The 20,396-nt window shown below is 43.6% G+C and overlaps 1 protein-coding gene across 10 annotated transcripts in view; it reads right to left on the reverse strand.

The window, feature by feature from the left end:
- The window catches only part of BLNK (B cell linker), an 849,614-nt gene that overhangs the window by 238,264 nt on the left and 590,954 nt on the right, over positions 1–20,396 (reverse strand). For all 10 annotated transcript variants that reach the window (XM_078643456.1, XM_078643447.1, XM_078643446.1 and 7 more), the window contains 2 exons: positions 7,506–7,546; positions 5,616–5,772 (listed from right to left, as the gene is read on the reverse strand). In XM_078643456.1, coding sequence (XP_078499582.1) covers positions 5,616–5,772; positions 7,506–7,546 — 198 coding nt within the window. The remainder of the gene's footprint in view (positions 1–5,615; positions 5,773–7,505; positions 7,547–20,396) is intronic.

The raw sequence follows: 20,396 nt of genomic DNA on the forward strand, positions 1-20,396 counted from the left end.
ATTGGTTATTGATCTTGAAACTGTAGTTCTATCTGAAAAGGTGTCATTTTGAGCCATGCTAATGGTATGAGATGTATCGCTGAAGAGCACATCTTCAGGAACGAAACAAACATTTGAACTGAAACTGACCTTATGAAGTTAACCTTGCCCATTTTTGAAAACACAACTGGTGGTCGTGTGACAAGAATGCTTTGTTGTGGATTGTGTCTAAACCTGCTCCGAGAAAATAAATTTACTTGGAGAGGACCTAACTGCAATTTGCTATCGTTGAGAATCAGCCCCAGAGAAAAAATGAGATGGGTACATCTACTGTGGCAATCCTGATCTCGTGTTCAGAAGGACCTTTAAGCAGGCAATCGTCTAGACAGGGGAACACTTGCATTCCTCAAGATCTCAATGTTGCTGCCACTAGTACCAAGTACTTCGTGAAAGGCTCCTGGTGACGATCCTAGCCCAAACGGGAGCACTACGCACCTATAATGGGCGACAGCCGCGTGAAAGCGAAAATATTCGTGCTGTTTGGGGTGGACAAGTATGTGGAAATTCGCACCCTCTCCATCCAGAGAAGCCATAAAAGATCCTTTGTTTAAATAACAATTGTTATGAAAAACGAGGGGGAGGGGGACCCCTGGGAGGAGTAGTATATGGCTGATTGATGAATTCCAGGGAGTGGCCATTGGTTACTAGGTTTAGAACACATTGGTCCGATATAGTTCCTTGTTGCTTGGAAACAAAAACCTGAAACCTTCGGGACCATGCGAGAAAAGGATAAAATGATTGGAACCTTGTGGGGATCATGGCCTCCTGTCAATGTCTCAGTCTTGATACTTAAATCTCGTTCGTGACGGGAGAAAGTAGACAGACTATCTACGGAAAGATGCCTGGCTGCAAGGCTGTAGTGAGATTGATACTGTTCATCCGATTGGTTTTGGTATCTTCCTCTTGATGAAAACCCCTTTATCACGCTTCTCTGAAAGATCCGGCCCATATTGAAGGGTGCTTAATGATCGTGCATTATCAGTGCCCGGTTTTATACCTAAGGGGGCTTCATTCAAATGTTTAGCAAACCGACAACTCTTCATCATAGGCCATGCCTAGAAACTTCGCTCAGGGCTGAAGGTAGCGGCTTTAAGCCATTCCTGGCGTGCACCTTCCAACAGAATCTTTCCTGCATCCCGCCTTCGGTTCTCAGGAATGAGGTCCTTGAAATTCGCTATGTCCAACCACATTGGACGATCATAAAAACCGATGAAGGATAAAAGATTGTCAGCTCTACTAGAGGCCACTGCCAAAGTAGAGAAATTATGATTATCATTTTTTTTTTTTTTTATAAGGTTCAGACGACATCCTTCTTTGTAAGGCGATGCGGAGATAGATATTGCAGGATTTTAGATTGCTAATGAACAGTCTGTGAAGTTACTTAATCTGGTCGAACGATGGCCTATCAGATCGGATGGGCTGCTAGTAGGTATACATCATTTCTATTCTATGCGCAGAAACACTGCTGGAATAGACTTAGTCTATTATACGTACCACACTTGTGATGCATACCTCTTCGAAACCATGAAGGATATATTCTGTTTGCCTGTAGCTGGCAGTCAAAATCTAGCTGCTGCCCACTACATTAAGAATATATATGATGCTCTTACCGCTGAAGCCAACTCAGCCAATCTCATCATAGACTTTGTGTAAGTGGGGTAATCGCAGACTAGCACGACGTCATAGATGACCGTCATGAGCAACCCTTCTAAACGAGGCTGTCAGACGACAGCCATATACAATGCCATTGAAGATGAGGCATTCATAAGTGAGGGCATCCGTAGATGAGGGTAACAAATGGGGCCATTTGCCCTTCGTAGATGAGGCCATCGGTAGATGCGGCCATTGGTAGATGAGATCATCAGGAGATGAGGCCAGCGGTAGATAAAACCATTGATAGACAGAACCATTGATAGACTAGGTCATAGATAGACGAGGCCATTGTTAGACAAGGCCATTGGCATATAAGGCCATTATTCGAGCAAGCCCTTTACAGAGGAAGCCATTGGTAGACGAGGCCATTGGTAGACGAGGCCATTGTTAGAGAATGATGCTGTCATAGAAGACAGTCATAGCAAAACCATCATAGATGAGGTTAAAATAGGTGATATCCTCCGTAGATGAGGCACTCATAGATGAGGCAATTGAATGATGGTCAGCCATAGATGATACCATGCATAGATGGTGCCATGTGTAGTGTAGACCATGCACAAATGAGGCCATATGTATATGAAGCTACCTTGATAAGGCTGTCATAGAAGTCCGTCGAAGCTAGGCATTGCCATTGTAGATGACACTATCAAAGATCAGCAGTCATAGAGATGAGGCCGTCATCAATGTGCGGCCGTCGTCGACGACCATCGTAGACGAGGTCCGTCGTCGACGACCGTCGCAGACGAGGCCCTTCGTCGACGACCATCGTAGACGAGGCCCGTCGTCGACGACCGTCGTAGACGAGGCCCGTCGTCGACTACCGTCGTAGACGAGGACCCTCGTAGACGAGGACCATCGTCGACGACCGTCGCAGACGAGGCCCATCGTCGACGACCGCCGTAGACGAGGCCCGTCGTCGACGACCGCCGTAGACGAGGCCCGTCATCGACGACCGCCGTAGACGAGGCTCGTCGTCGACGACCGTCGTAGACTATGCAGTCGTCGACGAAGCCGTCGTCGCTGATCGTCGTAGACGAAGCAGTCGTCGATGACCGTCGTAGACGAGGCTGTCGTCGACGACCACCGTAGATGAGGCGGTCGTCAACAACCCTCGTAGAAGAGGCCATCGTCGACGACCATGGAGGAAGAGGCCCTCGTCGACGATCATCGTAGATGAGGATCAGTTTGGTGAGGCAGTAATATTAGAACATGGAGATAATTGTTATATACTCCTAATGTCCGGACAAGAGGTCTTCCCTGATGTAGTGTCAGGGTTGAAAAAGGGAGTTGTATCCTCTGTGAGAAATGCCTATAAAGACTCAAGGTGAATCTTATGGCTTTTATGCGCGCCCTCAGTAGGCTCCTGGCGCGACTTCTCCCTTCGACCTCACCTCATCCTCCGCAGAAGTGGCAGGTTTTTATGCGCGCCCTCAGTAGGCTCCTGGCGCGACTTCTCCCTTCGACCGTTCCTCATCCTCCTCAGAAGTGGCAGGTAAAAGTCTCTGACCCAAAACGGCCTCAACTCTCAGAACGTGAGAGTTAGTGAAGAAAAGGTTAGACATAAATCATAGTCTATTACCTTGGTTACTGCCATTCTGCCATAGTACCGCCTTAATTGGGTCAGATAAATTAAGTATGTAATCCAAAAAGAAGTAAAACTGAAGAAAAAACTGAGCAGAGCTCAGGGAGACTCCCTTCACCCATGACGTGCGGTGAAAATCTGAGGAGAGCTGGCTCTGCAGAGAGGGTTCTAGAGGGTGCTGTGAGCTGATTGGTTGGAGCAAAGACTTTGGTCTTTTTTACATAATGAGGCAGATAGGCTACTATGATTTAGGCCTCAGGCCTATTCCTAGGGCCTACTATTACTACAAAGTGCTTTTTGCACTGCTTTTTTATTTACCGTGGGACTCCCGCCTCGTCGACGGGGAATGATTCAGGCATGTGAATCTATGAAAGATACCCCAATACTGGATAAGTGTTCTTGGTTTCACTGACCTAAGATGCGGCAAGCTGCCTTATATTTCCATTTGTTACAATGCCAGTTACCCCATAATGGTGCCATCTGGCACGGTTGATGATGCATCTTGCAAACGCCGACCACTAAACTAAGAAGTGTTCCAACGTGACATGAGCTATTGCCACATTAACAAGGGTAGCTAGAGGGAACTGGAGTGAAAAACATTCGCAGTGATTCTTTTTTTGGCAGACACAGTGGTATTATGTAATCAGATTAACAGATGTCGTACCCAGAGTTTACACCAGTTCCACAACATGGTGCATGTTAAAGGCTAAGGATGACTGGAACTGAATTTGGTAAAGCTCCTGCATATTCACAGTGCTGAGGGACACGAAAGAGTTAATGGCCTGCAGTCTAACCATGACATGGGCTCCTTTATAACATGTACCTCTTCATGCTATAGTGATGGAAAGCTACAATAGGGGCAACAGGACCCCTAAAAAGCGGTATGACATGTTTTCTTACGGCTGGTGGGGGGGGTGGACAAACATGGATAACAGGAGGGTGGGAGAGAGATGCGAAGAAGTCACACAATAAACTTTAGATTTCATAAGCACTCAGGGCCTGTGCTACACAAGATTACTTAACATCTTGCACTTTCGAGATGGCAAAGTATGCAGGAGCAGAGCCTAATTTCTCCAACATATCCTCTGTCCTGAGGCTGAGAAAGCAGACTTCAACAATCTATAGCAAATGGGACCTGCGAGAAAAGGAGAAGGCAAACTAAGGCACGTAACCTGCATTAAATTGATGTGATGCAACAGCAAAGACGCTGCCCCTGCTGTAGTTAAAGGAGACTGCGAGCAGACAAAAACACAAGTTAGGAAAACCAGCAACACATAAATGGAAGGTTGGAGGCTGCCAGGACTGAAGTCCTGCGCAAAAAAATGCACTTTCAAACCCACTGTGTTACTACAGAGTTCCCTTCCGACCAGAGACGTGCAGAAATGCACACAAATCCATTCTCTGTGTAACCTCGAAAGGCCAGAGGAAAGAAGGAACCTACGTGCTTATAAAGTCACACCACTGCGCAAGAGACAATGGGAAGAACACATGGTGAGCACCATGGGAAGGGGAGTGGGTAACAAAAAGCAGCGAATGGTGAGAGAAGTACAGGAATGGTCCGCTTTTAAGCCCATGGAGCGCTGAACACATGGAGAACTGAACATAAAAGAAATAATTTACATTACAGATCAGCGATGGATCCATAGATTAAAAAAATATGAGTGCAAAATTGCTATGGAGGGAGCAGCAGGTAGGGGTTGTCGGAGGGGGGAAGAAATATGACTTGAAAACCTTGGGAGCAGCAGACAGGCACTGGTTAAATGGAACCAATCTGTGCGGAGTCCCTGCTCCACAGCAAGCATTGACAGTGACATTTCGGCTGCACTGGCCAATTAAGATAGCTCCAAAGAAGAGTGACGCTGAAGTAGACAAATTATAAGCAATGGGCAGGCTCCAGCCCCTATTTCTAAAAAATAGTGTCTTGCAAATGAGATGGTTGCGTTAGTGCATGCTGTTGCAGGCTTGACCCCAAAGACTGCACTGAAATAGCAAGGGCCTGTATTGCAGACTCTGAACTTCACCATACCTTAGAGCTTGTAGTACAGAACAACCGTTAACCAATATATAAAGGTTAAAAATGTTATTCAATATTTTTAAATGCACAGGCTCTTTAAAGGGTCACCACACAGTGCACTCTCATGGGTGAAAGGATGAAGCGATGTTTCCTGACATCATCACGTCCTCACCGCAACTTGGTGGCCAACACACATAGGAACAGTGGAAACACATCAGCTTCTCCAAAAAGTAAACGTCCTGCTGTTTCAATGAATTGATAAATTGGTGAGTGAAAGTCCAAAAATCTGTGGTTTAAAATGACAGATAAGCTTGATTCTTTGTATACCTGCATATTCGCCTTTGGGGTACGAAAATGCTGGCAAAACCTTTTTCTTCTCTGGCTCCATGGGTGGAGCTTCATACTTGTCATCACCGCAGTCTTCACTGGGGTCCACGTACGTTTCAGAATCTGACTGTCCATCTGGATCCTCATATTCACTGTCCTGAAAAATAGGGAATATTTCACTGCTTACTTCAAATTCCTTTTAGTAATAACATTATCATTCATGCTTATTACATGCATTATCATCAAACGTTTTGTATTCAATAACTTTCATAATGTTCATCCCACATTACTGTTCTCGACCGACAGACCCACCCATTATACACTGATGAGTAGCAGTCACACTACTATTACTGCCACCAATTCTACTACTACTAATACTACTACTACTAATTATAATAATACATTATGCTATATGACTCCAACAACTACAAATTATTCGTATTTTTATTTGTACTATTATTTGTAATGTTACCCGTTGTAGTAGTTTATTACTGTGGTTGTTACAATAGGTATTACTGTGGTTAATATAATTATCATTATCAGTTCCATCACATGTTTTATTCTTTGTATTATATCGGGCCATGACTGTTGTAATAAAAAAACTAAAGGACCCACGGGTTGTCAGGGTTGAGGAAATCGATTATATACAAATCACACGTTCCATAGATCCTGCATTGTCATTAGCAGTATCACACCCATTTAACTGAAGTCATATGTGATCTTAGTAGTTAGTTGATTGTTGTAGTGAGGCTAAAACAATATAGGGCCTGAACGACTCTGTATTGGCTAACACTTACTTATCTGGATCTCAAAAACCAGGGTGATGCGGAATCAAATAGGTTGTTGAGTGGGGCTGGGATCCTTGACGACTGTTTACTACAGGACCACCCCTCAATCTGCATCCCCAAGAGATAAGGATTGTCCCCCCAAATTGGGTTGGACATAAATTTATAAAAATCACCTGATCCAGGATAAGTATATCCTAGAAACGGGACTCGAGATGCAGCTATCTACACTACACAAGCAACACGCTTTTTCATACTAGGGAAGGATTTCTCTCTTGTTTTGCCCTGAAGAAAGCCTAGGACTCCTTAGGGGCCACCACAAAGGCTAAAACATGTTGGCAATTGTATAAGGGTCATAGAACCAATAAATCTTCATAACGTTTCTTCTAGTTTTAATATCCCCAGAAACTCCAACAATAAAGGGATACCAGGAGTTTCCGGAGGATTTTTAATCTTTATCCCCCTGGCCTATTCTTCTAAGTGCTCCCTGAGATATGGTTGAGCCCACCCTGACCTTTAGGAGTCAGGGTGAACCCGATGATGAAGCATTACACTACTGGAGTGTGTGAGGGTTATCTAACTAAAAGGTATTGCCTCCCAGCATGCTTTTTTTGAGAGAATAGTGCCCGCTATTATAGTGCAACCAGGTGGGATACTTTGAGTGTGTGCTAACACTTACTTAACCCATACCTCTTCTACAATCATGACCCCGAATAACCAAAGGATATTTCCTTTGCGTCGCTGGCAGTGTCACTGGCAGTGTCAAACCAACAAGAAAGCAATCAATTCACAAGTGAACTGAGTGCATCAATGAAGACAATTCACTCTATTAACTTTCCTGTCCAGCCCTTCATGGACTCAGGTGAGGTTTAACTTTTGATCTTTGTTAAAGTGGCTATTCATTTTTTCACCTTCATTACTCATAATGTTGTTTTGGCAGTCAATGAAAAATACAGATTGCAAACATCACAGACTACCTTATGAAGTTTTATTAATCTAAATAATAAACCGGTGTTCTTAAAGGCTTAGAAATAAAAAAAAGAGTTTCTCTTGCTTAGAAAATAATATATTCAGCAACTGTTTTCAGTAATAAACGTATACTCACAAAATCGTCTGACCACTGATCATCCTCAGGACTGGCGTTTTCTAAAAGCATTGCAATAGCATGTTAGAGCAAAGGCATTGAACACACGCATAACAAAATAATGTAACTGGTAAAACACTGTTTTAATGGATGATTGTTCATATATTTGATGTATTTGGATGCCCAGAGTGCTTCCCAAACATTCTCTGCTTTCCTGCACTCTATAACATACTTCTCAGAAATGTTAGGTTAGAAATATATATCTGATCCGAGAATATTAGGGCTTTTCAATTAACTTCTGAAATGATTCATAAAATAATGGCCATTCTATTTAGATGCAAATGCATTCTATTTACAATTTTGCCACCAGCATTATGTAATTAATCAAAGTGCCACGCCACGCAGGTTCGAGTATACTGTATATTGGTAAGCAAATATTCTCGAGGAAAAGGAGAATGGATCAAGTTCTGCGATTCGCACACAAATGCATGACGAATGACAGATTTCACATTACTGTTTATGTTGCCTTAACTCCTTTTTTGCACTCTTATGTTAATTTATTCTTCATCATAGATTGTTTACTCTCCTATCGAATCAAGAACAGCAGTGGTTTCCATTCCTTTGGATGCCTCAATATTCTTACACATTTATTTTCTGAGATTTTTGGGATTTCAATATTGTATTGAAATTCCACCTAGATGAACCTGGCCTTTTCTGTATAAGGGGTGGCCCAAACAGCCTTTCCACATACTCAATAGTTTACAGTTTCTTTGACAAAGCACTACAGTGTGTCCTACCGCAGTTGATGGATCGTATGTGCGATATGTGACATCAGTGAGGCCTCTGGCTCTCTACAGCGAAAGAAGAATCTACAAAAACCACCTGTGTATTTGGGATATATATGCATTAATAAATGCACTTCAAATTATTCATATAGAAATAAGTCTGGTGAACGGCCACTCAGTGGTGTAGCAAGTTATGCCATCAGCCTTAATGCAAGCAAGTAAAATTGGATCTCCTTCCCAAGCATGAATATTAAAAGGCAGGTAGCCAAACTGGAGTGCAGTAGGCCTTCAGAACTTGGGGCCCAGTGTCACTGATTTTTCCAATCTTTCCTCTGGGATACACCTGCAACTGCTGGATTGTTCTGTTTAAGAACACTTTAGATAACCAAGATTGCGATAGAGACAATAATGTGATAACACATATTTTTATTAACCAATTGGTGCGAAAGGCATTCATTGTATCATCCTTAAAAAGGAGATGAAGGGATGCAAGGTAGAGAGAGTGAGGATGGAGAGAGAAGGGCAACATGAGACAGGTATAGAAAGACAGGTGAGGTAAAGGGAGTAGTAAGGCACAGAAAAAGATAGTGAGGAAGGCATGAGAGGTAAAAAGAGAGATGAGATGTTGAGAGAAAAGAGGTGAAGCAGAGAGAGAGATAAGCTTGTAAAGATGTGAGGTTGATAAAGAGGCAGAGAGCCAAAGGCTGAGATAGAGAGAGTTGTGAGGGAGAGAAAGAGAGAGTTAGACATAGATGTGAGGTAGAGAGATAAAAGGAGGGTGAGGTACAGAGACAGAGTTGAGGTAGAGTTGTTGAATTGAAATAGGGACAAAGGAACAATGACAGATGAGAGAAAGGGGGGAGGTGATGATTGCCAAAAACCTGTAAGGGTAAAGAGAGCGGTGGCGAGAAAGGAGTAAAGTGGTGAGAAAGGAGATGGAGAGAGAACCGGAGTACAACTGGAGAAAAGTGGTGTAAGCATGAGGTAGCAAATGAACTGGAGGTAGATTAATAGATTACTAGTAGTAGTGAATGGGATAATGCTCGATTGTCCTGTCATGCCCAGCTGTCAAAACAATAACATATTATTTATGTACCGTGTTATTCTGACATGATTTCGGAGTGTCCTGATCACTTACTTGGGTCCTCTAGAAAAGTGGCCACAGCCCACTTTTGCTCTAAGTTTAATATGTTTCTGATACAATCACTTTGCCTACAGATCTTTTTTTTTAATTTCAGTTAATGAGTAAGCAAAAAACACACATTCAGTAGATTACTACACAAAGGCAATGGATAGCGAAAGCTATGCCAAGAGTAGTCCAGGCTTATCAATAGCAAGTGGTCAATACTTAAGTGTGGGCAGAAGGTGGGTTTGGTACCACCGGAGGGGTCAGGCGTAGGCTGGTTTTGACTGCCCATAAAGGGCACTTGGGAAGCACTTTCACTAAACGCATAGATGCAGTTGACCCATTTTATTGTTTGTCCAATCAATCACGCTATGTGCCTGTTGTGGTTGACTTCTACACTAAATGGCCAGTAGTGAAGTTTGTGTCTGAACCCAGTGCTAAGGCTGTGGTATAGAATTCTTAAAAGAGATTTCCCTCAGGAAGGGTTTTCCAAAATTGCTTATATTGGATAATGGAGTCCAATTTGTGAATGAAGAGGTGGATGCTTTCCTAAAAGTGGGTGATATTAAGCATCTAAGAACATCACTCTGTCATCCCCAAGCAAATGGACAGGCAGACCAAATGAATACGGTGTTATCTCAGTGTGTTCAGTGTGTAGTTTTGAATGCTGTCCATTCCATGCTATGGTTTTATCAGATAAGTCCACACTCAACTACTCACATTTCCCCTTATGAGCTTTTAAGAGGAAGAAAGCCAGCCACCAAAGTCTGTCCCAATTGGATGAGCAGGTGGGTCAAATTTGTTGATGTGGCTGGATGAACATGAGGCTATGGTCAAGAGAAATGTTGCTGAAACAAAGCTCAGAAAAAAATATTATTTTGAAGAATGCAACCATGTTAGCAAAGTGGAAGTAAAGTTTGGTGATGTGGTTCATATAAAAAAGGAAGCCTATGTCCAAATAGGTGGCAAGAAGTTTAGTGATCCTGTGGTTATGGATAAAGTGTGTGACAATTCAGTCAGAGTTAACTGTTCTGACTGGTGGAGCCTAGGCAGGGTCACCAAGTGTGGGAGTATGGTTGAGCAAGGGTACAGTTCGTCTTCTGAAGAGAGTGGTACCAAATCAGGTGAAGGATCATATTGCACAGGTGGCTCTGTTCCCAAAACAAGTGACAGACCCATTGTCTGTAGGAGCAGCATCCCAAGGCAGATTCCACTCAGGGTAAGGAAGTAATCTGTACTGCAATGTTGTTTTTGTTCAACTTTTACCCTGCTGGTCCTTTTAGATATGAAAGTTATGTTCTCCACGCCCCCTTAAATGCTTGCCTCAACACCGCAGCCATACTCCTAACAGGTTCAAAAAATTTCGACCACATCTCTCCACATCTGAAAGCTCTGAACTGGCTTCCTCTTGAAGCCAGAATTCAAATCAAACTGGCATGGATCACTTACAAGGCACTACACACTAAATCCCCTGCATTTCTCGCCCAGAAACTCCTGGTGTCCGGAGGAGCCAGAAACTCCTGGTCTCCAGAGACCTTTTGCTCCAGCCTCCATGCTTCCAAAAGAAAAAAACCTACAATCGTGCCTTTTCTGGGGCCACACCAAGAAACTGTAACTCACTCCTGCCTGTCATCAGAAGAATTCTAACTCTAGCACTTTTTTAAAAGGAAGCCAAATCCTTCCTAATAGGTAAGTTCCCCTCATAACTCTTGCATTGCACACACCGTTCAGCGAACTTGTTTTATTTTGTTGCTACTATACCTTGGACTGTCCGGCTGCTCTCCACCTTGCACCTCCCAGTACTCCCATCCTGGTAAATCTTGGACTTTCTCTACATTTTGACTTTAAAATAGTTTGCACTTGTTTTTAATTTTAAATGTTCCACGCCCCTACCTACGTCTAACATTTATACAATTTGTTATCCATATAAAGCGTTCTGATACCCTAACGGGTCATGTTTGCGCTCTATAAAACACTAATAAATAAATAATTAAAATGTGTATTATATATAATTTTTTATTATTTTATTTGTTGTTCTTGTTTTTGTCTATGTAACATGATTTTTTTTCTCAAAAAAAGCAAGATTGGTACGATTTAGTTTTTAAAGTGATGTAATGTCAATGTGTAAGGGGAAAAGTAATGTAGTGGTGAGTACATAAGTGTGGGCAGAACGTTGGATGTTTGGAATGTTTATGTACAATAGAAAGCTCTTCGTGTTCCTTGTCAGTGGCTGGGAGCTATCGCGCTGAGAGGATGTTTCTGTGGTAGCTTCTATTTACTATTAAAACTCACCTGTTTACAAAAGTCTTCTGCTGTTTCACATTCTTGTGAGGTCGATCACCATAAAAAGACAAGCTTAGCCTAGCCTCTGCAGAGGAAATTGTATGCAATTAAAAAAATACCAGGATACAATACCTTTAACATGCATTGGAAGCCCTCCTTTAAAGACACATGACTTGATTTAGAGTGGGGCAGAGGGGTACTCCATCACAGATGTAAAAGATGTCCTGTCCACCTTATCATAAATGACATAGGATATAATGCACTTCTAATAAGTCAGATAGGATATCCATCTTGTTTGTAACAGAGTAATCCATCTGTCACACTCTAAATCATGCCCTAAGCTTCACCTTTTTGAAAGAAATCATTTATCTGGTGTTTTGTGAGGCTTAAAGTTACAGTAAATGTTCTAACCATCAGGCTATAAGAACAATATTTCAACCCTGCAGCCAGATCTTTAAAATCAGAGATAATAATGTCGTCTTTATGAATTATTGGGCCTGAACAGGCACTTTCAATAAAATGTTTTGAGTACTAAAGGCAATAGTCTTTCTGAAAAAATTTATTATTTTGTGTTTAATTATTCTAAATAATTGAATCAGTAAGTTTACCTGTTTTTGCTCGATCCAACATCACTTCTCAAAAATTGTGCTGAATCCTTGGTTGTTCCACAAGACAATGGCAGTGGATTAAAGCGGACCGTAGCAACTTTTCAGAAGATTTGGCGTGCTTTGTGTGGAAAAGTAAATTTTGCCATGTTCTGTGTCCCTACGCGTCCTCCATCATATGTTATCTGTGCATGATTAATATGCATATGTATTCCCTATGTTCGATTAAAGACGCAATTACAGTTGTGTCCACCTCTAGTATGTCAGTTTCCAGTTCTCGTGAATACTACGAATATCAGGCCTATGTAAAGTTACGTTGCCACGTTTCTCAGTGTGCACGTTATTTCATTATAAAGTCCCCGTTTCTAGGCCTCAAAAGGGCCCGGACACCAGATTCAGCTCCTGTCTCCTGAAGCCTCGCTGAGGAGCGATACAGCCCCCACCTGTATCCTCGACCCTTCACTTACTTCCTGCCTCGCAGTGCCCGGCTCAGCCTGGCTCTGCCTCTGAGTCTGCCAAGAGTATGTTATGATTCTAGTTATCAGTTCAGTCCTCCTTCTCTGCATTCCTAAGCTACTGAACTGCATCAACAGTTTCCGTCATTGTCCAGCCTTTACGTCTCCATGTTGGAGAAATACTGTATTAATGCTCATTTAATATTCTTCATCACGCACTACATGTAGAATAATGCATGCTCCAGTCTTAGAGTCTGTTCGCCTTTACCCCGATAACTTTTGGATTCTATCAACATGTTCTCTAAACATCAGATACTAGATACTGCTTAGGTACATGTCGCCCTGACTCTCCAGACTTCAGTCTCTGCTCCTAGCACAGAGTTCGTAGCCCCCAGCTTCTCCTAGTAACACGTCATTGCCAGCTTGCGCGCACCATTAGGTCAGAGGTCCCGGCTCCTTAGGTAGCCCCCTCCATGTTTCCGCCCCATTCATGACATATTCTGTTACGTATGCATCACATGTCTATGTATACGCCTCTGTTACACCTACTTTCACCCTTATCTTTCGCGACTGCTATTGACCACACCCACTGCTCCGCCTATCGTATGTATTGTAATGCAACTGTTTTAGTATATATGATCATGTCTTGTTATTTAATGTTACGCCGATTCCGATCCTGCCCCCGGCAGCGCTGCCATCCTGTTCCCGTGCAGGTCATCCTGTTCCTGTCCTTATGCTGTATTAAACCTGCAAAACTCCTACTACCTCGAATCTTGACTCTTATTTATTGAGCTATCTGTTATTGCTATGCCTAGACAAAAATAGATCCGGTATTATTTATTTATATACCACATAATGGCGCCCGAATAGGGACTTGCCCTTTCCCCACGCGTCGGTGAAGCCACGCCGGCCCCCTGACCCTCTGCAGTCGTGACGGAACTCTTCTGCGCACCGGCAGATATTTCTGCTTTAAGTATCCCTCAGGCCCACGGAGGAGACGGAGGAGGCGGTCCAGCATCCAGACGAGACGGTGGAGGAACGCGGCGAGTCCCGACCAGAGCCCAAGCCGAGAGTCCAAGGTCCGAGGTATCCGGAGGCCCACCCGTAACAGAAGTCCGAAGTTCGTCCGCCCGGCGTCGAAGCAGTCCAGTCCAGTCCGAGGCCTTCCGTTCTTGCTGCCCGGTGAGTACCGTTGCTGGGGTAGTATCTAGACAGGGTCAATTTAATTGACTCTGGTCCGTGGGTTGGTGGTACACAGACCCACAAACGAAGTGTCCACTCCGGTGGATGCGGGTCCTGACGTGTCTCTGTATGAGACCGGTAAGTTTCGTACTGTTTCAGCAGTGCATCTAGTTTCTGTTCTAGTCAGTTCTGTTCTCGAGAAAATTCATGTATTCTGTTTTCCGTATTCCAGGTGGTATTCTGTTCGAACTGTTATTCATAATGTTCTTCATGTATTTTAATGTCGTGGTATGAGTGCGAAGTGATTCTCGTGTTTATTGTGTATCGTATTGTGTCCAGATTATAGTTCAGTCATGCCACTCTTTTCAAAACTGCGTCAGTTAAAAACCAGAAAAGGTCTGCTAGAAGCAGCAGTTCCTGTCCCGCCTAGGGACAGTCCAGGTCATTTCATGTATCAGAAGCATGGCATAAGCGCCATATTGTATCTAGATTTATGGGTAGAGTATACCAAACAGTTAGAGGAAAAGTATAGATGGCCCGTATCGGGTACATGGGATGCTGAGTGCATCATGCGAGTAGAAGAAGCATTATGGAAAAAGAAAGCCAGACAGTCACAGAAAGATGCCATCGAGTTATGGCGCAAAGAATCTCATAAAAGAACCGAAAAAGAAATCAGAAAGTCAGAACTAAGTAGAGAATCCTTGGAACGAGCCCAGGAAAGGGAATTAATCGAGATTGGTGAACGAGTCAAAACCGAACAGACAGACAGACAGAGGAACGCCCTCATTAAGGGTATGTATCCTCTTCTTGCCGAGGGTTTGCCAAAAGCGACCCCGGAGGCATCCAGTAATTTCCCGCCACCATTAGTTCCGACTAAGCTACGTCATAAACCGACCGCAGCTGATATTTTCATTTCGTCCTATTTGGACGACACAGTCCCAGAATATGCAAATCCCGCTCCGCCAGTCCCTGTAAATCAGGCACTTCCCGCTCCTCCAGACACCGGAGTACCTGTTACGGTACCCCCGGTCCAGCCCGCCATACAAGTCCAGCCTGCATTTCCATTTCCCACTCTGCCAGGACGAAGAGCATCAGTAGACGACTCTAGTTTAGGGGCCGCAGGAGGAGGTCCTCCTCAAACCCCGCCGCCACATAAGCGTTTAACGTTAGCCGAATTACATGCACAAGCGTCACAGCGTACGCCCAGATATCAGTCTGTTGCAGAAATAAGAAAAGCCCTTACTGAATGTGGCTATGATCCAGTCCCAGGCGAGGATAGTATGGTTTTATATTCATTACGCGTGAGAAAGGTGACCGAGTATCTAGTCACCCTACCAGATATGAAAGAAGATCTAGACAGAATATATCGTTTCATCCGTACAGGGAATGATCCAGAAAGTATTAGTGACGTCATGTGCCAAAGAAAAGTTGAAGTCCAGCTCATGATATTAAAGTTTCTGATTAATTGTCTAATAAGGGAACAAGATTATCCGACCAAAGATCGAGCCGAAATGAAAGTCCTGACAAGGTGGAGTGATAATATAGCCGAGGGTAAGCACAAGACTATCAGTAGTATAGAGAGTATGTACAAGAAAATCCGTAAAGAAATAATAAGGGTACACGAACAACGTAAAGAAGCACAAGTAAGCGAGAAAGAAAATGACTCTTCTACAGAAGAGGTAGAGGACGAGAATCCCGACAGAATAGCGTATGTAGGAAAATCTAGATTTCTAGATCGCCATTTGCGCCTAGAACACAAGTCAATTTTTCATCATCCAGCACGAGAACAAGGTTCTCTGGAACAAGTATTTCAAGCTACCGATCACATTCTGAAATCACGAATCGGTTATAGCGAGTTAAGTACCATGCATGAACAAGAACTAGTCCGATCAGCAGTCCGATGGACTACTGATTCTACCACTTTTCCAGACGAAATAGTGGCACAAATGTTTCTGAAATTGCCCCCAGCCGAGCAGCGACTGGTGGGTATGTATATGATCCAGCACCTCATTACATTGTATGAGGGTCAACATTCTGATCCAGGTCCGTTACACGATGTCCTGAACGAGTTACTCCAGTATAGATGGAAAGGTTTAGGTACCGATTTGATTAGTGTCATTCTAGAACAGCGCCACAAATATAGTATGTTTTTGAACCCGCATTTTGTTCATGTCTCACCCCCAGAAAGTAAACCCTTTTACATAGACAGACAGAATCCGTTACGAGAAGTGCATCCAGTTAAGACAGACGGTGGTGAAATGCAACGAGTGTTTGTTTACACCCCGATCACAAAGATGGAACTCTTAGAGATGAAAAAGTTAATTCCCTGTCATGATAAAGATCCAGCAGGGTTCCACCGAGAATTAAAAGACATGCTCCGTATGGGAGAATACACGTATCCAGATATTATTAAAATGTTAAAAGTCCTGTTGCCCGCAGGGGTATATGAGAAACTCAAGGAAAAAGAATGGGAGGTGGGAGAGAAAAAGATCGATTGGGCAGTTCTAGAAGCTGAAGACAAGGCACGAGTACCAGGTACCGGTCTTGGAGATAAATGTAAAGAATTACCAGAATTATTAATACAAGTTTTGCCTAGGTTATTGACAACTAGAAAAGAAGACTGGGATGCAATCTCAGCCTGTAAACAGAAACAAGATGAAGATATTAGTGATTATTATTCCAGATTTGAGAAATGTTTTACCATAAACAGTGGCCTCAAGACGAGTAGCGAGTCATACCCTCATCTTTTTGTTACTAAATTAGTCGAGAATTCAAGTCCACAAATTAAAAACCGAGTTTTGAAAGTCGAAAGTACCTGGCAAGCTAATACCCCGTCCCAGATGTTACAGATGCTTCAATATCACCAGAATAGAATCAGAGAAGAGCAAGAACATGAAAGGAAACGTATGAAAGACACGAAAATGAAAGTACTAGTTGCACAATCCGTTCCTCAAGACAGTCAGAAAAGGGGACCAAATCAAGCCAGTCATCCTGCAGCTCCCGTTAAAGGGAACTGCAATTATTGTAAACAGCCAGGTCATTTTATAAACGAGTGTGCAGTTCTGAAACACAACATAGCTACCGGTAAGACTAAAGAAAGACCACGTCCGCCTAGACAAGAGCAAGTTTCACAGACTCCGCAGTCACAGAATGCACCACAGACAGGTACAGCTCCGCAGCCTATCGCTGCAACACAGCATGTTACACAGCAGATGTACCAGTATGCACAGTCTGAGTATCCAGAGTATCAGCCATATTCATGAAACAGCCTAGAGAGGGAGGTAGGCTTGCCTCTCATCGAGATACCTGTAGATCAAGAAGGTCCCTATGTTCACAGTCAAGTATTAGGGAAAGACAGAAAGTTTTTGATTGATACAGGGGCAAGTAGGACCACCATCAGTCACGCCGAAGTTCCAGGGGCTCCGCTCTCAGGCTCTAGAAATGTTTCCCTTGGATTTTCAGGAAAACCTATTGTAAATGAAATATCAAAGCCAGTTACTCTAGAAGTAGGTCCATTGTCCCGCACTACTGATCTGTTACTTACTAAGTCATGTCCAGAAAATCTATTAGGTATTAAAACACTGAAAGAGTTAGGTGCAGTTATATGCTGTTCCCCCGAGGGAATACGATTGTTCCTACGTGACTTCAAAGGTCACTATGTATTACGAGATTTTGATCCCAGATTGTCCAATGTTCCGCAGCATCTATGGGCGCAAGGTCCAACTGATGTTGGTTATATGCAAATCACACCCCATCGTGTGACTCTCAAGCCAGGTGTAGTGTTACCACGAATCAGGCAGTACAGATTGCCACCTGAGGCTGTAGCAGCCTTATCCAAAATTATTGACGAGCTCATCGCTCAAGGAGTAGTTGTAGAAACTGACTCCAATATATGCAATTCTCCGATCATTCCTGTTATGAAACGTACTGATCCAAATGCACCTCCAGTATATCGATTAGTGATTGATCTCCGAGAGCTTAATAAATGTATTATTCCCCAGTACCCAGTTGTCCCAGATATCTCTTCCCTGTTGACAGCCATTGATTCTGAAGCCTCATTTTTTTCAGTCATAGACCTCAAGAACGCGTTCTTCAGTGTTCCCATTCATCCAGACAGCCAGTTTCTTTTCGGATTTTGTTTAAATGGAAGGAGCTATATGTTCACACGCGCTCCTCAAGGTTTCACAGAAAGTCCTAGTATTTACAGTCAAGCACTCAAGAGACAACTAGACAACATTCACATGCCAACTGACACTGCCCTGCTCCAGTATGTCGATGATCTACTGATCACAGCCCGTTCTGAACGTGCTTGCGAGCGAGCATCCCTTACAGTCTTGTATTTCCTTGCCGAGATGGGACACAAGGTGTCCCCTTCGAAGCTTCAATTCTGTGTCCAGCAAGTGGTCTACTTAGGACACTTACTGTCCAAGAGGGGTAGGCAGTTGACACCAGACCGTATCCAGTTAATAGCGAGTCTTCCTCAGCCCAAGACCCAGAAGGAGGTACGTGCTTTTATTGGCCTTACTTCTTATTGCAGACAATGGATTCCTCAGTATGCATTTCTAGCCAAGCCACTGATACAGTTAACGACACAGGAGGCAGCCGTATCGACTGTCCTCCCTTGGACATCTGAACATACACTCAGTTTCAATGAGTTAAAGAAAGCCCTATGTCAAGCCCCGGTTCTAGCAACACCGAACTACAGTAAGTCTTTTACACTTTTCGTCACAGAACGTGAAGGTACAGCATTATCTGTCCTCACACAAGATCAAGCAGGACAGTACAAGCCCTGTGCTTATTTTTCGAGCACATTAGATCCTGTAGCCCAGGCTCTGCCTGCGTGCCTCAAGTCAGTTGCAGCCACTGCACTAGCTATCAGACAAAGTGATTCCATAGTATTAGGACACTCCCTGACAGTACAAGTTCCACACTCCGTGGAAGTTCTTTTAAACCGAACACAAACTCAGCACTTGACAATTGCACGTTTAACAGGTTATGAATTGACACTGTTCCAGCCACACATAGAAATCAGACGCTGCAACGTTTTAAATCCTGCTACATTGTTACCATCAGTTACTTCGAATTCTGCCACCCACGACTGTGTGGAAGTAGTTAACATCATGACAAAGCCAAGACAAGATCTGACAGATATTCCATTACCAGATCCCGACCTGACACTTTATGTGGATGGTTCATGCATGAGAACTAGTACAGGAGAACTAGTAGCCGCGTATGCAGTGACTACTGACACTGAAGTTATTGAAACACACCGTATTGACACCCTGTCTGCTCAAGCAGCAGAGCTAGTTGCTCTGACACAAGCCTGCATACACGCCAAGAACCTGAAAGTTAATGTTTACACCGATTCACGTTACGCATTTGGAGTTGTACACGACTTCGGAGTGCTCTGGCAAGAGAGAGGTTTCATGACTTCTCATGGAACCAAGATTCAGCATGGTCTCCTCATTCAAGCTCTGTTAGATGCCATACATTTACCGACATCCATTGCTATCATGAAGTGCAAAGCACATACGAAAGTTACTGACACTATTTCCCAAGGTAATGATCTAGCAGATCGCACAGCCAAGCTTACAGCACAGACACCAGACATTCCAGTTAATAAGACACAGACGCACACTCCAGATCCGACTACATGTATGACAGTTAAAGACCCTACTCAAGATGTCATAGATATCCAGTTACATGCTACTCCCGAGGAAATCAAGAAATGGTCCGAACAAGGAGGGGTCCAGACAGATCAGGGATGGGTAACAAAGGGTAGAACCACATGGTTTCTCCCCGACTCTATGGTTCAAGTCATTATCAATACCGCACATAGTCCAGCACATTTAGGAGAAAAAGCTATGTTAGACAGTATCCAGAACATTTGGTTCAACAAGCATTTACGAGCTGCAGCCAAGCTGAAAGTCCGTACCTGTATGATATGTTGCCAGTTTAATCCAGGTAAAAGTGTTCCGGTGGAACAAGGTGGATTCCAGCCCCCTGACCACCCTTTTGAAGTCCTCCAGATGGATTACATTCAGATGGAGCGATGTCGAGGTTTCAAGTATGTCCTTGTAGTTGTATGCGCTTTGTCCAGGTGGACGGAGGCATATCCAGTTCCAGATTACACAGCCGCGACCACTGCCAAGCAGTTGGTTCGTGAGTTCTTCCCCCGTTACGGACTCCCTAGAGTCGTATATTCTGACAACGGCCAGCCATTCTCATCCGAACTCATGAAACACGTGTCCCTTTTGTTAGGGTACCAGTGGAAGTTCCATTGTGTACGCCATCCTGAAGCAGCTGGTCTCGTAGAGAGACATAATCAGACCCTGAAAATCCGAATTGCAAAAGTTTGTCAAGAGAAAGGTGTGGACTGGCTCATAGCTCTGCCAGTCGCCCTGTTCTATATGCGCATGGTCGCACATTCCAGATCAGGTCTGTCCCCGTATGAGGTCGTTTTCGGCCGACCCCCT

This window comes from Lissotriton helveticus, chromosome 5_1, assembly GCF_964261635.1.
Source record: "Lissotriton helveticus chromosome 5_1, aLisHel1.1, whole genome shotgun sequence".
NCBI lineage: Eukaryota > Metazoa > Chordata > Amphibia > Caudata > Salamandridae > Lissotriton > Lissotriton helveticus.